The 14,354-nt window shown below is 47.9% G+C and overlaps 3 protein-coding genes across 3 annotated transcripts; 1 reads left to right on the top strand and 2 right to left on the bottom strand.

Annotated features, from left to right (window-relative positions):
- Nucleotides 1–76: 76 nt before the first annotated feature.
- Nucleotides 77–1,477, bottom strand: BHQ10_005068 (uncharacterized protein; the record flags this gene model as incomplete). The annotated part of the gene is made up of 1 exon (XM_040877503.1): nucleotides 77–1,477. One exon carries the CDS (start codon nucleotides 1,475–1,477, stop codon nucleotides 77–79), a length of 1,401 nt encoding a protein of 466 aa, XP_040733572.1.
- Nucleotides 1,478–1,934: 457 nt separating this feature from the next.
- On the top strand, nucleotides 1,935–6,569 carry BHQ10_005067 (uncharacterized protein; the record flags this gene model as incomplete). Its single annotated transcript, XM_040877502.1, has 4 exons — nucleotides 1,935–2,954; nucleotides 3,012–3,175; nucleotides 3,242–6,204; nucleotides 6,379–6,569. The coding sequence occupies 4 exons, from the start codon at nucleotides 1,935–1,937 to the stop codon at nucleotides 6,567–6,569; spliced, it is 4,338 nt and encodes a 1,445-aa protein (XP_040733571.1).
- Nucleotides 6,570–7,497: 928 nt separating this feature from the next.
- On the bottom strand, nucleotides 7,498–12,570 carry BHQ10_005066 (uncharacterized protein; the record flags this gene model as incomplete). Its single annotated transcript, XM_040877501.1, has 8 exons — nucleotides 7,498–8,109; nucleotides 8,158–8,612; nucleotides 8,664–9,272; nucleotides 9,322–9,615; nucleotides 9,672–10,115; nucleotides 11,575–12,017; nucleotides 12,081–12,288; nucleotides 12,342–12,570. The coding sequence occupies 8 exons, from the start codon at nucleotides 12,568–12,570 to the stop codon at nucleotides 7,498–7,500; spliced, it is 3,294 nt and encodes a 1,097-aa protein (XP_040733570.1).
- Nucleotides 12,571–14,354: the final 1,784 nt, after the last annotated feature.

The following is a 14,354-nucleotide window of genomic DNA, read 5'->3' as shown; positions in this document are numbered from 1 at the left end:
TTTTTTTGCTTTGTATATATTGTACATATTTCATTATCTGTCTATATGAAAAGTTCTTGCATTATTCAAAGACATCTCAAGTACAGTCCAAACTAAATCCAGCCTTTCGTACATCCTGCAATCCATGTACACCAGCTGAAGAAGCCTGGATATTCATAACGACCAGATGCCCATCCCCACCCTCAAACGCAACGCCACCCTTTTCAGCTCTCTTCATCATTTCTGTGTCCGCTTTCTTTATAGAGCCATTCTCACAGTTCCATACCGATCCTTCCTGGAGCCATTTCCAAGAGAGGTAGGCTCGTAACTCTTTGTCTTGAGGCAGGACTCGTTTCCACTCTGGTTCATAACAGACTTCATCGGCTTCGGTTGATGATACTGGCAGTTGGTTGTAGCGGAGATGATCGCGACAAAATATCCGCCACGAATCAATCGCATACGCACCCACGCCCGGTAAATGTGCTATTTCCCATGCCACTCTCGTATCACATTGCCCATCGCCGCCCTGGTCTGCTTCATCACGCACAACCTCGTCCGGCGCAACGTCCGCTCCATCCCGTTTCAGCGGATAATTCAATTTGCGATACCTCGTCCCTCTTTCTGGCGGAGACTSGAGCCACTTCCGCGCCAAAGCGATGAATTTCGTGGCTCGTTGGTTCTGAAAGCCCAAGCCACGGATTATGGATACTATATCTTCGTGGTTTGCAGATGCCATGTCTTCGATTGTTGGATAGAGATCGAAGAGTTTGAAGAGGACGGGAATTGCTACTGGTCCACGCGTTCGATTCAGGAATATCGTGGCGATGAGAAGACGGAAGGGGGAGAGGGAAAGTTGTTCTTGGATTAAACCGAAGGTGGGTGCTGCGATGGGTGGGAAAGGGAGACAGGATGTTTCGATGAGGGGGAGTGGTTTGGGGAAATAAGGGGATAGTCTTGGGGGTTGTTTGCGCGGGGAGGATGATCTCGGTCTTTTTTCTGGCCGGTAATTTCGTTCTTCTTGGTGTTGCGGAAGTGTTTCTGCCTCAGGGTTGGTGCTATCATCATCAGTATCCCCTCGCTGGACGAACTTCCCTGCGTTAATTGATTGGAGCGGCAGGKTTTCGGTCTCTACATGAGTATCAATCGGAGCAGCTCTAGCCTCTGTATCATCCTGGTTCTTGTAATCCGTCCTATCACTTCCATCTTGCAGCTGTGTCTGAGCTGCCAAGTCCAAGTCGGACGTCTGTGCCCGCTCCAATACAGACACATCCTGACATGACGATGAACATACACCATCTCGAATTGGCGATGACTCCTCCTCTAAAGCATGAATCGTAATTATTTTCTTCTCATCAGATTTTTCATCTCGTTTCTTGACTTGTTCCCAAGTCTTCGATAAATCGCCATCTCCACATTTGCGATTGTTCCCCCTTGATCGGACGAAATAACTTGAAGTTTTGGCTGTTCTTTTTATGGCGGTCACATTGCGCTTTGGCATGACCAGTCCCAAGCGCAATTGGTACTGGAAAGGATAAAAATAATTAAATAAAAAAAATAAAACTAAACGGATACCAAAATGTAAATGATGAGACGGTGGTAAAAGATGAAGTCCAAAATTGTTGGAGGGGATTGTTGATAAGGAAGCCCCAGATCAGGCCGCGCTAGTTTATCGCATCATCCTTGCTAGCACATGCCACGGTCATAACTCAGGCTACTCAGCACCACAAGAGGGGCACTACCACACTAGTCACGCCGAGACCGACAGTGACGAGGCTGAAAGGGCATTCTCACGATGGAGTCGATATACTTTCAAGAATCTGCGGATTCTATCACCCACAATGAACGTATAGTCCAAGCCTGTACTATGTCTCAGAACTTGTACACGCGAAACAATCGGACCGAGACCAGACGATCACCCACCCAATGACTGTATAAACAAACGAGAACCGGATACAATGCCGCCGAAAACCCGCGATGAATTCGAAATAGCCATCATCTGCGCGCTGCCTCTCGAGGCAGATGCAGTTGTAGCCTTATTCGACGAGTACTACGACGCGGCTGGCGACAGATATGGCAAGCTGCCAGGTGACGGAAACACATACACAACGGGGCGAATAGGCCAGCATGATATCGTCCTTGTCCATATGCCTGGGATGGGCAAAGGGAGCGCTGCGACAGTGGCTTCAAGTGCTCGCATGAGTTTTGTCGGAATAAAGCTTGCGCTGGTTGTGGGAATTTGTGGAGGTGTGCCATTTGCATTCAAGAATAATCAACAAACCGAAATCATCCTGGGCGATGTTGTTATTAGCAATGGTGTTATTGAGTACGACTTTGGTGCGCAATATCCGGATGGGTTCAACAGGAAGAGTGATGTGAAAGACACGCTGGAACGTCCGAATCGAGATATAAGAGGCTTTCTCGCCAAATTGGAAACAAGCAGGACGAGAAAGCAGTTGGAATTGAAGCTGTCGGAATACGTCGATCATGATCTTCAACATACCAGCGCAAACTATCCCGGCGCTCAGCAAGACATATTGTACGAATCCTCCTACCGACACAAGCACCGCAACTCCCCCGGCTGCACATGCACAAGCAACAACTCTTCTCAGGATCTGGTCTGCCCAAAAGCCCTCCAAGAAGACTGCGAAGTCCTAGGCTGTGGAGGAAACTTCATACCACGGAAACGTCTACAGGTCAAAGAGCGTCCGAAACCAATTGTCCACTTTGGCAAGGTCGCCTCGGCTGATACCGTGATGAAGTCGGGCGAACACCGCGATACCCTTGCTAAAAAGGAAGATGTCGTCGCATTCGAGATGGAGGGTGCTGGAGTCTGGGATAGTTTKCCGTGTGTAATCATCAAGGGGATTTGTGATTATGCGGATTGCCATAAGAATAAACGCTGGCAACGGTATGCCGCAATGACTGCGGCGAGTTGTACAAAAGCCTTTCTTGAATATTGGACTCCAAGAGCCAGGGTGAGCAAAATGATCCCTTCTCTATAGTCAAGCGAAATAAGTTCTAACGCTGAATAGGTGCAAAGTGTCTTGGTCAGCAATCACTTCATTTCCACGGTGCCCATGATCCGGAATAGTGGTTTTCATGGACGCAAAGAAATCCTCGAGAAGCTTGATGAAATATTCGGCCATGCATCTGACCGCCAAGGACGCGCCGCTTTGTCTGGGTTAGGAGGTGTAGGGTGAGGAATCAATCGCCCGGGTCCCTCTTTAGTAACACCGAGGCTTACTTGCGTCTCTTACAATAGGAAGACTCAGATTGCCCTCGAGTGGGCACATCGAAACTCCTCATCTTCCCATATTCTCTGGGCGAATGGTAAATCGATCGAAACGCTACAAGAAAGCTATCTAGAGATCGCCAAAAAAGCAGGTATCAATCTGAATGTGACTGCTCAAGGTGAAGCCGTTGGTGCAGTAAAGAATTGGCTTGATTCGACAGCTTCCGGTGATTGGCGACTGGTCATTGACAATGTGGACGACCAGCACGTGGAGTCAGCATCTATCAGACCGCTTTTACCTATAAGGAGGGGAGCAATATTGTTCATTGGTGCACGGACAGATGATATCGATCACTTGGTGGAGGAAAGCTCACGGATTGAGGTGCCGCCGTGGACACAGGAGGAAGCCACAATGATGCTTTTGAAGCTCGCAGGTCTTACGAAAGAACCAGGGACACTAGATCCCGAGGCACAAATGCGATACAAGAACGCAGTTGATCTGGCTTCGCGGCTGGGTTGCATTCCTCTTGCCATTGCTCAAGCCGCTGCTTATATCAAGAAAAACAAAATCTCAATACAGTCATATACCAATGAATTGTTTTCATCGCAGACGTCGGCCGAGGTAGAGCGGTCCAAACTCTTAACTCGCACTATTCACGGGCCCTCTGACCTTATGCCACAAGCGGTCATGGTTACTTGGGATTATTCATATGAACGCTTGAAGAAACATACGCCTGCAGCAGCCAAACTTATCCAGTTCTTCTCTTTCTTATCGCCAGATGGCATACCATTCAAAATGCTAAATCAATCGACCCTACAGAAGATATGTGACGCGGGACCTGATTTCAGCCTGATAGAGGAGCTAGGTCATCTCCAATCATTTGCTATGCTACAAATGACTTCTGCGTCGGAAAATGGTGGGCCGGGTTCTATGGTTATCACAATTCCAGCTTTAATTGCCACATGGATAAGAGATACCAAAATTGCGAGCCCAGATCGAGCTTCTATCATTGACATTGCGTTCCGACTTGTGGCCGAGCAGTTTCCTCTAGCCAATAGGTATACACCAGCTGCTGGCTCGCACTTAGTCTCACATGTGCGAGCAGTTCAAGGTCATCGCGACACTATCAAAGCTGAGAAGGACACGCTTTCTAAACAGCTAGACTATAGAATGGGGCGACATTTGTTCTACATGGGGCAGTATAGGGAGGCGAAGGAACTGTTAACGACTCATTTTCACTACCTCCAAGAGACAGATAGCGACACTCGTGAACAAGCAATTTGTGGACATTATGTCGCCTGTTCACTCGACGCTCTGGACGATCAAGCTACCGAAGAGTGGTTTGATCGAACCATTGAACTGGGAAAGGCTTTGTCTAACACGGACGAGTTTGACGCGTGGGAGACTCTCACAAGGAAAGCAGGCCGTGCCTTCAAGAAAGGGAGCCTACCAAAGTCGAAAGAAATTCTGAACCAAGTCTTGAAAGCTCGGAGCGCGTCGTTGCCAGATGGCTACGATGAATCATGTATCTTTCCCTTGAAGTTGATAGCTGGTATATGTCAGCGACTGGACGAAATTGAGGAGGCGCTCGAATTCTATTCAAGCGCCTTGGATATTGCTGAACGTGAATACGGGATCAGAAATGGACTGACCATGAAGCTTCTTTTTGGAAAGGTCGAAGTGCTTAAGGCATTAGAAGACAACGGCAAGGCTGAAGAATGTCTTCAGAAGTATCTTCTCAAGTTCTTCGATCAAAAATTCGCCTCGAACCATGAATCTTCATGTTTGAGTGAGACACTTGAGCAAGTTTTCCCCGTGCTGAGAAATTTGTATCAATACCACCCCCAGGACGAGATTGATCTCAAAGATTACATTGCAGATGTCTACTCAAAAGAAGGCAAGCATTTCCGAGCACTCAATTGGCATACAGACGCATACGATCAAGCTAGGAGCTCTTTTACCGATGAAAGTCTTTACACTGCTTTTCTTCGTGAGCACTTGGCCATGGCTCTGTCGAAAGTTGGAGATTACGAGCTTGCTATCACCCATCTGCATGCTGTGATCAAAGTCCGAGAAAATAACAACGCTGATGAGATGGCGATTCTCAACGCGCAGTCCGCGGAAGTATTTTTCCTTCTCGACAGTGGAGATGGAGTTCGTGCACTTGAACTTGGTATCACAATCTATGAAAAGTACAAAGAAATCTGCTCTGAAGAGCATTGGGAGACTATCAATAGTCTGACCAATCTGGCAAACATATACCAAGAAATAGGCTTTCCAAGCAAAGCCCTGGAACTCTCTCAACAGGCTATGGAAGCTTTCGAGGCCACTGACTCTGCCGAGGATGAAGATACAGCTTTCCTTTCCAAGGTACGGGGTCTAGCTCTTGCGGACCTCGGCAAATATGATGAAACCCTTGCAGCTTTGAAAGTGAGCGTCGAGAATTATCAAAATGATCCATATGAATCCCTGCTTGTCGAGATTGAAATGGCCCGAGTACAAAGCAAGCTCGGAAATCCAAAAACAGCTCTTAAATCATGTCAAGATGGTCACAAGCGAATCAATGAATACTCCGACGACCCGGCCGGCCATCCATTGCGATGGCAAATTTTCTTCGCCGAAGCATCAATATACATGGACCTTTCCGAACCCGACAAAGCACTAACCGCGCTCCGCAAAGCCGAGGACATGGCCCTAGCCCATTTCAACAAAACGCACACATCCATGTCCAAGATCTTCCTGGCGATGGCCCGCGCCGAAATGGCGTTGGCCGAGAAGACGAAGCCGAAGAAAAAGGGAAGCCCCTGGCAAGAATCGAATGGCCATTTCCAGCGCGCTCACGACTTTTATGCGCAGTCGGCAGAGGGTTTTCGTCGAAGCTTTGGAAAGGAGAGCAAATATGTGGGTGAGGCGACTGATGGAATGATTATTTCGGCGAAGCATATGGCGGAGTTGCAGCTACAGAATGCTCAGGCGCAGGGCGGTAAATTTCGTAAGGCATTTACTTATTTTTTGTAAACACTCGATTCATGTGTGAGTGGATGTCAATATTCACAAACTGGAAAGACATCGAGCGAGTATCATCATCAATCACACCAGCAAATCTCCTTTACCATACAAGTCATTCAAGCCATTCAGCTTCAAAGAAACAGTTTTTAAAGCGTAGGTAGCAGCAAAGTTCGATACCCATCCACCCTGACATTTCCCTCTCATACCGACGGAGAACAGACCGATGAAAAACAGGATCACTTTCCCTCAACATCCTCCGCTGCCGGCGCAGCTTGCTCACCCTCGTCGGAAACTTTCACGCGCTCGTTGTTGGGCGACGTCGCCGTCTCACCCGCCGGCGATATCTGACCATACAAGTACGAACAATTGTCGCAGATGTGGTTGCACCAGCCACAGGGGCGTTTGTTTGAGACGCGGCGGCAATAGCACTACATATACAACCGTTTAGGGCTCAATGCTGTGTTTACCGGTAAGGGAGGGGGGAGTGGGAAAGAAATTGGGCTTACGCAGGCTTCCATATTCAAATCGTTGAAACTTTTCTATGCAATGTCTCAAAAGAAAAGGAGGTTGAGTATCTGAATATCTGCTTTCGTGCGACAGAATATCCCCTCGTTTCCTTCTAACCGACTTTATACCACTTCCCCTGCGGGGTCACGAGGGGCCAAAGCATGATTGAGGCTCAATAAGATGAGCTAGGCTATGCACATCTAATATCACATACAACAACATGTGGCAAAGCTGCCAAGGTATGAACATTACATGAAACAGTAGCGTATGCACGTAGTGCCTCTACCCAAAAGAGGCTATTGGCTACTCAGACGAGGAATTGGTTTTGCCGGGGACTACTAACTACTAGCTACTTACTAGACATGTGAGTTGCTGTGTGTATGGTGATCGAAATGGGTATCCATATTCCAGGTTTAGGCTAGTTTTTCTTGCACTGAGGTGATGAGGGAAGGTGATTGGATCTCTTGTTTAGGAGTGGAGGGACTGACTCCTCTGAAGTAGGAAGGTTTTTGTCATGACTCATGTGTAGGGTGGATAAAAATGGAGCATGAAGGTCGATTATATCACGAAATCAGAGATAAACAACACGCCAATACATCAGTAGTATTATACATGAATAAATTTATGAAGCGAAGACGTAATGATGAAATGTATAGATTATAAGAATCAATGATTACCACCCCCCTTCTTGTTGACCATGAATGTCGTATAAGAAGGGAAGATGAACAAATGTGTAAGAAATGAAAAGAGGACACGGACCTCTTGTCTATCAAGACTGGACTTTGCCAGCCTCTCGTACTTCATTCATAAAACTATCCTCGTCGCCCGCCAGACTCAGAATCCAATATTGTCCAACGCCGGCGTTGGCAAATTGACCGCCTCCATATCCCATAATCGGTGTCGGGGAGCTATGGCGGGTCTTGGTGTCTCTTATGAGCGTGCCCAAGTCATGCGGTCCCCAGCCCACGACGTGCTTTAATTCTTCGCGGGATTTCGGTTCGGCGCCTGAAAGGCCTAGTAGTTGCGTTTGTAGGCAGCCCAATACAGCGACTCCGGCTCGGATTATGATACGGTCTCCTTCAAAAGCCCAGCAGTCCCAAACGCGACTGAGGTGTTCCAAGTCCAGGCCGTTGGTGAATAGAGATCGAAACATTGGACCCCAGATGTCCTCGTCAGTGAGCTGCGCTGTCTCGTAAAGATGGGCAAAAAGTCGGGGAAATTTATATCGCAGTGTGGCCGAAGCGAGACCGTACGTTCGAGCAATCGCGGCACGGTCGTACGTCAAAAAGGCAAGAGGGAGTGGGCGGTTGAGAGCATTGGCCATGGCAATAAACGCGGAAGCGGCAGTAGGAAGTTGAAGGACAAGCAGAGCGGCAATAGTCTGAACAATATGTTAGCTACATCAACAATGTAGTGAGAAAGAACTTACGTGAAGGCCATAGGTGTATCCAACATCACTGCGATACATGGCATATGCTTCTAAGACATCAATCAAGGTGTCCCGTAAAGGTCCACCCTCCTGGAAGAGATGAAGTTCGGGGAATGCGGATGAGACATCTCGAGAAATGGCTGCAAACCACTCTCGTATCCTTCGGCTAGTATCACTAGCATCCTCATCTCCTCGTGCCTTGACGTCCTTGGCCCGCTGAAGTGCCTTTTGGTACGACTCGGGTGTCAAGGATAGCTCGTTATTGATTGCTCGTTGCCACACTGCTCCACGGCACCGAGGTGTTATGCCTCGCCACCACAGCTCCCTCGTGCGAGGCTCTGCAACAGCATGATTCCAGTTAGGCAGGACGTGATCTTCCCAGATTCGTTGTAGCGTCTCCCTGGTGTTGTCTTTTTCGCACTGCGCGGCAGCGGCTTTGGCGGCTTTCTTCTTCTCTGCAATCACTGTCAGTCATGGATCTTTAGTTAGACTATTGAGTCACTGACCTGCTTCCTTGGCTAGAGACATCATCCTTTTATACTCCTTCAAATGTTTCTTCTCTTCCAACGGATCTTTCGGCGGCAGCCAACTAGGGCGCGTGCGACTAAGAACCTTTTCCTTCTCCTTACTGGCAGGTAACGGGTCAATCATCACATTGGATTTCTGCACCGGCGGTAAATCCTGTATTCCGCCAGAAAGTCGCTTAGATTCCACACTGGAGCGTTCTGACGAAAGACCACTCTGAACTCGTTCTTCACGTTTGCGACCAGCGTCGTCGGCGTGGTACTCGAGTGTCTGCGTCAACACCTTGGCTTCCTCAGAAAGCTCAGCCATGGCGAGGTTGTAAGAGTATGTACGTGGATCGCGCGGAGAAATTTGGCCTCGTTCAGGACCCGCGGACGCAGACCGAGTGACTTTGAGTCGTGAATTTCCGCCGGGCGAATGTCGGGAGGAGTTTCGCGATTTGGACAAAGGCGCTACATGCTGTTCCGAAACAGCATGCGACAACGGTATAGGCTTAGGGCTAGTGACTTGATCCGGGCTGGTACTGCGCGAGGCCGGACGTTCTGTAGGTGGTCGCGGAGACAGTGGTACATTGAATAAGCTAGCATCATCTGGCAAGTCGTCATCAGAGTCATGATATTCAGCCTCAAGTTCCTTGACCGTTTTTCGCTGTAGCGAGCCCCGTCGAGACGAAGGATTGCGAGGAGCCAATGGCGAAAGACTCAGGCTGGAAGCAGATGGCGAAGGCAACGGTCCTGAGTTCGACAGAGGAGCAGAAGATGGGGACACTGAGCGGGATCGAGGTTGGCGGTATGGTAGAGACGGAGTTGATGCGCTTCCATGCTTTGACAATCGTCGACCGCTCTTCATCATTCTCGGATCTAGCGTTCCCCTCGAGGGTTGTCCAGGTATGCCCTGCAGAGCTCTCGATGATGGCGGTGTAATCTGTCTCCTCTGACCAGAGGTCAATTCCCTGCCAGACTTGGACGGCGGTGTCGTCGATATCATACTATTCATGCTAGCGACCTGCGATATCACACGATTTTGACTGGAAGCTCGAGAGCCAGCTCGGGAACGAGAGTGAGGGTATGAAAGCTTCGCCGGATAGGCATGCATTTCAGAGTCATCTTCAAGACCGATATCTTCGAAATTGGATGTATCTGTAAAATTGACATTGGGGTCGGCATCGTGCGAAGAGGAATGAAAGGACGAAGATTTAGAGGATTTGGAGGTGGTGAGTTCCGGGACCGAGCTGGGCGATGTCAGAGTAGCCGTCGCCATGACTTGTCTGTCAGCCACTTGAGTGGTCTTGTATGTATTCCGGGTGAGAATTGGTTGGTTGGATAATGGAGTCGCTTCAAAAGGTGTGTCGTGTGCCTGCGGCGGCAGTCTTGAAACCACAAGCGGGTGCAGAGGGTACAATCCCTGCAGTTGACGAGCGGAGGATGACAGCGCTAACGAGCAATTGTTGTTTGAGGATTAGAGCAGCACACAGAAATAAGGTAGACCGTGATATGACGGAGTTTGCAGTCAATATGTTTGTTGCCTCGTCTCGGTCGGCAAGGATCTGTCAAAGGAGACAGACAGACGGAGAGGAGGGGAAGAAAGGAGTCAAGATAGAGGGAAAAAGGAGGCGCCGTCTACCTGGACGGAATCGAGAGAATAGATGCAAACAGCGATGGTAAATAAGGTAAAAAGAATGTATGAGCAAACGAATGAATATACAACAGGAAGACGTAATGGTGCAAAGCGAACGGCGAGAATAACTGGAGAAATAGACAAGCAACACTTGAGTGAAAGCAGGTCGTTCAGGGCGCTCAGCACGAAGGAGCAGGCCGAGAACGAACGATTGATTAACTATTTCCGAATTGGGAAATCTTCTAGCTGTATTCGGTTAGGTCGCTTATTGCGAACGCCGGCGCTGTGGCTTGGTGCCTGAGGCTGAAACAATTTCTCTTTTCTCAGCCGATTCGCGTGTACATAAACACACATAGTATACACGCTGACTGTCATCTTTGATTGGCAATGGACAGCAATCACGTTGAGAATTGCAACACTTATATACCGACAGTTCTTCCCACAGCATACATGTCAGACTCGAGAGACAGATACCCAGGCACGCTACGGCACCCAAAGTCAGCAAATTAAATGAAAACGGTGCGCTAACAACACGCCACAAGCTTGGCTTCATTTCCGCCTTTTCTCACTATCAATGCTTATTCTGCTTAGCCTCGTTAGAGTGGTCGAAAAGTTTGGTACATAGCTTGTCACTCGACAGCAATACGAGGTTGTTGATGTTGTTTGCGCATTCTGAACATCGAAATTCAATATTCAGACAGGTCTAGATGCCCCCTGCCGAAGTAATTGACTTGTGGCGCAGTATGGCCTGGATTTCTCGCCCTTACTTAACGTCGAATACATATCCAGCTCTGGATAGCTGCTATCTCAGAGAATTTTTCTGGAATGGAATGTCAAATTGCCATGCTGAATACTAAGGACGTGCATACCTCGTACTTATTGTTTCTCGGTCAGGTCATCTCTCATATACCATTAGTCACCCTCACAGCATTAGGGCTTATTCAACAAATATATACATGACATATCTGGTATCTAAATATACATCGTGACCAAAAGTAGTAAAACATTGCCAAACATCAATCACCTCAGAAGATATCCACAACTCCAGATAACACCTCAAAAGTTTCTTTTATATAGATCAGTGGTCCGACCTGCCGAATCCATGCAATCCACACATTTCTTCATTCACAGGCCCTTTGTTGCGACTACTTTCACACACTTGCTTGAACCAATTGACACGACAATCCTCGCCGTTCAACCAGTACGTGAGTGGAGTCAATTTATTTGCTTGACATCCATGACATTTATCACTGTTCGGGCAGTTGCTAAAGACACTGTGTTGATATCCAATATCGCGGAACCAATGAATCTGCTCATTGGCCGCAAAGAGGCCCAACGCAACGCTGTGCACAGGTGCGTCACCCCAGCGTTCGTAGAAGAAATTTCCCGTTTGATCGAGATAGTCAAAGTAGTCTCGGTATGTTTGCGAGCGCCAGAAATCTAGATCGCCGATTTCAAAATTGCTCCAGAAATGGCATGTGCTGTAGCCATTGGCTCCCTTTGTGTGGTCGGGACGCGCAACGGAATCCGTGAGCCAGTAGTAGGAGTTTTCATCCGGGCTGAGGGCGTAGCTGGGATGTTCTTCGAGGAAGGCCGTTGTTGTCGGCCAGAGCGTGGGTATGGTTTTGGGGTCATCGTAGATATTTATAGTGAAACCATAGGTCTTGTTATGTTGGGCCATGAATTGGAAAACGTCGTACTCAATGTCGCAGAAATACCTGTTGTACAACAGAAAGTTAAGTTAAGGCAGAGGCATCGATCCAAACCAAGGGATAACGTACTTGACATTTGGCTCCACGCGCCAGTAGTACTTATATTTATCCAAAGCAGGATGCCGAAAAAAGAAGCCCGAATACCAACGACACATTTTATGGTAACTCAATTGAGTTGCGTGCATGACCCCGTTGTCGGCCATATTCTTGAAAGCTTTCTCCATCCGCGTCTGGTCGATCCAATCTGGCACATCCCAATGCTCCTGAGGTATGAGTTCTATAAAATTTTAGTATTTCTTGGTGACTAGTGACCTAGACGAACAAACTGACCATATGTACACGGTGCGCTTGTCTCCGCCTGTGTCTTGTCCTTGAATTCTTGCGTGAATTCGACATCATTGAAAAAGACCCATGGATAGTTGAACTTGGCGTTGAACGACTTCTCCATATACCGCATCGACGAGACTATCCCATCAACCTCCGAGTTGCGGACGAGGGAGATAAGCGCGGCATTTGCGCGGGGTGTAGAATTTGGATCTGTTGAAGGAGGCTGTTTCATAGCTGCAGAGAAATCCAACAGTTAGTCCACATAATTATCAAGGCTTAAGCAGTAGTGGCATGCGCATGTGAAGAATGTAGGGTGTAGGATGCGGGGGATCGTCGAGAAAATGTTGTACGAGCAAAATGCGGAGAGAGGTCATACAGAGACGCATTTGGGCAATTGCCCTGTCACCCGACGAATTATACCATGAGTCGCGGAAGTAAATAGCCAATATAAGGAAACATGCCACAGCGGCGAAGAAGTAGCGTTTGAACTGTTTGCGCATCACTGCGGCGAAGAATACCGTCGTTGTGTGGGTTGACTGTGGACAAGCCGGCCCGATAACATCCAGCAACGTCGATTAAGGATCAAGATCGAAGGAGTCAATAAGTAAATGTATGGAATCGGAAATATATAAAAAATGGGAATAAGAATAGATCAGAAATATACGAGATCCTCCTCCATGTGGATTCAAATTGTCGTCGAGCGTCACGCCGCCCCTTTTCCAGCAGGCAGCTGGGTTTTCAGGCGCCGATCGAAACGAATACGAATATCGTGGCGGCAAAAATGAGCATTATTATTGGGCTTTTTCGAGTCGGTGCACTATTCGGATACAGACATGAAATAATGAGCTAAGCATATATCACCATGAAGGTATATAGATGTGTGCCAATGTAGTACATCAAGCATGGGATTCGCAGGACAGCAAAAAGGAAGATAGCGATATGATTCAAAGGTCTGACTTCGCCTCTCCAGTCCAGCGGCCCACTTTCCAACGTGGCTCCTCTTCAGGTGGCCTTACCGTATTGGGACACATAATGTGCTCCATGATTGGCCGTTGAGGCTTCTTTCTTGGGGCCTATGCATAAGACAGTGATATCATTGGTCTTTGGGTCCCCATATTAAGCAAGATCTAGCCAAGCGGCTGATCGGGATTCCACGCCATCGTCCAATCATGAAGGATATTTCTAAATGACTAAGCTTTGCCGTTGGGTCAATGCAAGAGCCCTGATTGGGCCAATAGTGAACAAGCCTCGAAGGTCTGAGGGTTCCTGACCGATATGGGTCGAATAGATGCTTAATGGCTTTGAGTAAGGTATGTCTTGACACTGTGAGCTTATGTAGCTTAATGATATACAGAGTAAAGTAGGCCCTTAGACATTGTGCGAGCAACGGTTCGTGGGTTTAGTGTCAACTCTATCTTCCCAAGTAGCAAAGTACCACTCGGGTCAACTGGTAATATGTATCCTCAAGTGAGTGAGATACATCCTGACATTTATAATGAGATTTCAAGGAACCTTAAACAAAACACATAGATACCCGCCAACATTGAATGCACCGGCAGTCACAGCTCTGTATCCTGTTTTAATCGTTGAAGAACCGTCTGGTCCTAAGTCTGGGGAGATACACATGTAGAGTCATTATTGCAGTCGAAAGCCTACCTTGGTACTCTCGTTGGCTATATGTTCCGCGTCATGCAGCCGACTACCTTGATAACGATTCAATGTTGAGTCTACATTCCTTTCAAAGACAAACACATTCAAACAATCAATGCGAGGACTTGCCGAGGCCTCGCGTTGATGTAATACATAGCTTTGCGCGAGTCATTGCACGACGTGTGCCCAGGTGTAGCACCTGCTGAGGATTATACACCGAAAGATAGCTTACTCATGTCCCAGGTCTCGGGGCGATTCAGGATATTCAGGATATTCAGATAATTTCTTATTCTCACCGTACAAGGGATGGAGGATAATAAACGTCCATCTATGGCCGATCAGACGCCCTTGCCCTGAGCCCTGAAC

This window comes from Talaromyces amestolkiae, assembly GCF_001896365.1.
Source record: "Talaromyces amestolkiae strain CIB chromosome Unknown scaffold9.1, whole genome shotgun sequence".
In the NCBI taxonomy this organism is placed as follows: domain Eukaryota; kingdom Fungi; phylum Ascomycota; class Eurotiomycetes; order Eurotiales; family Trichocomaceae; genus Talaromyces; species Talaromyces amestolkiae.
Note: the sequence above shows the minus strand (reverse complement) of the source record. Positions and strands in the feature narration are given on the sequence as shown.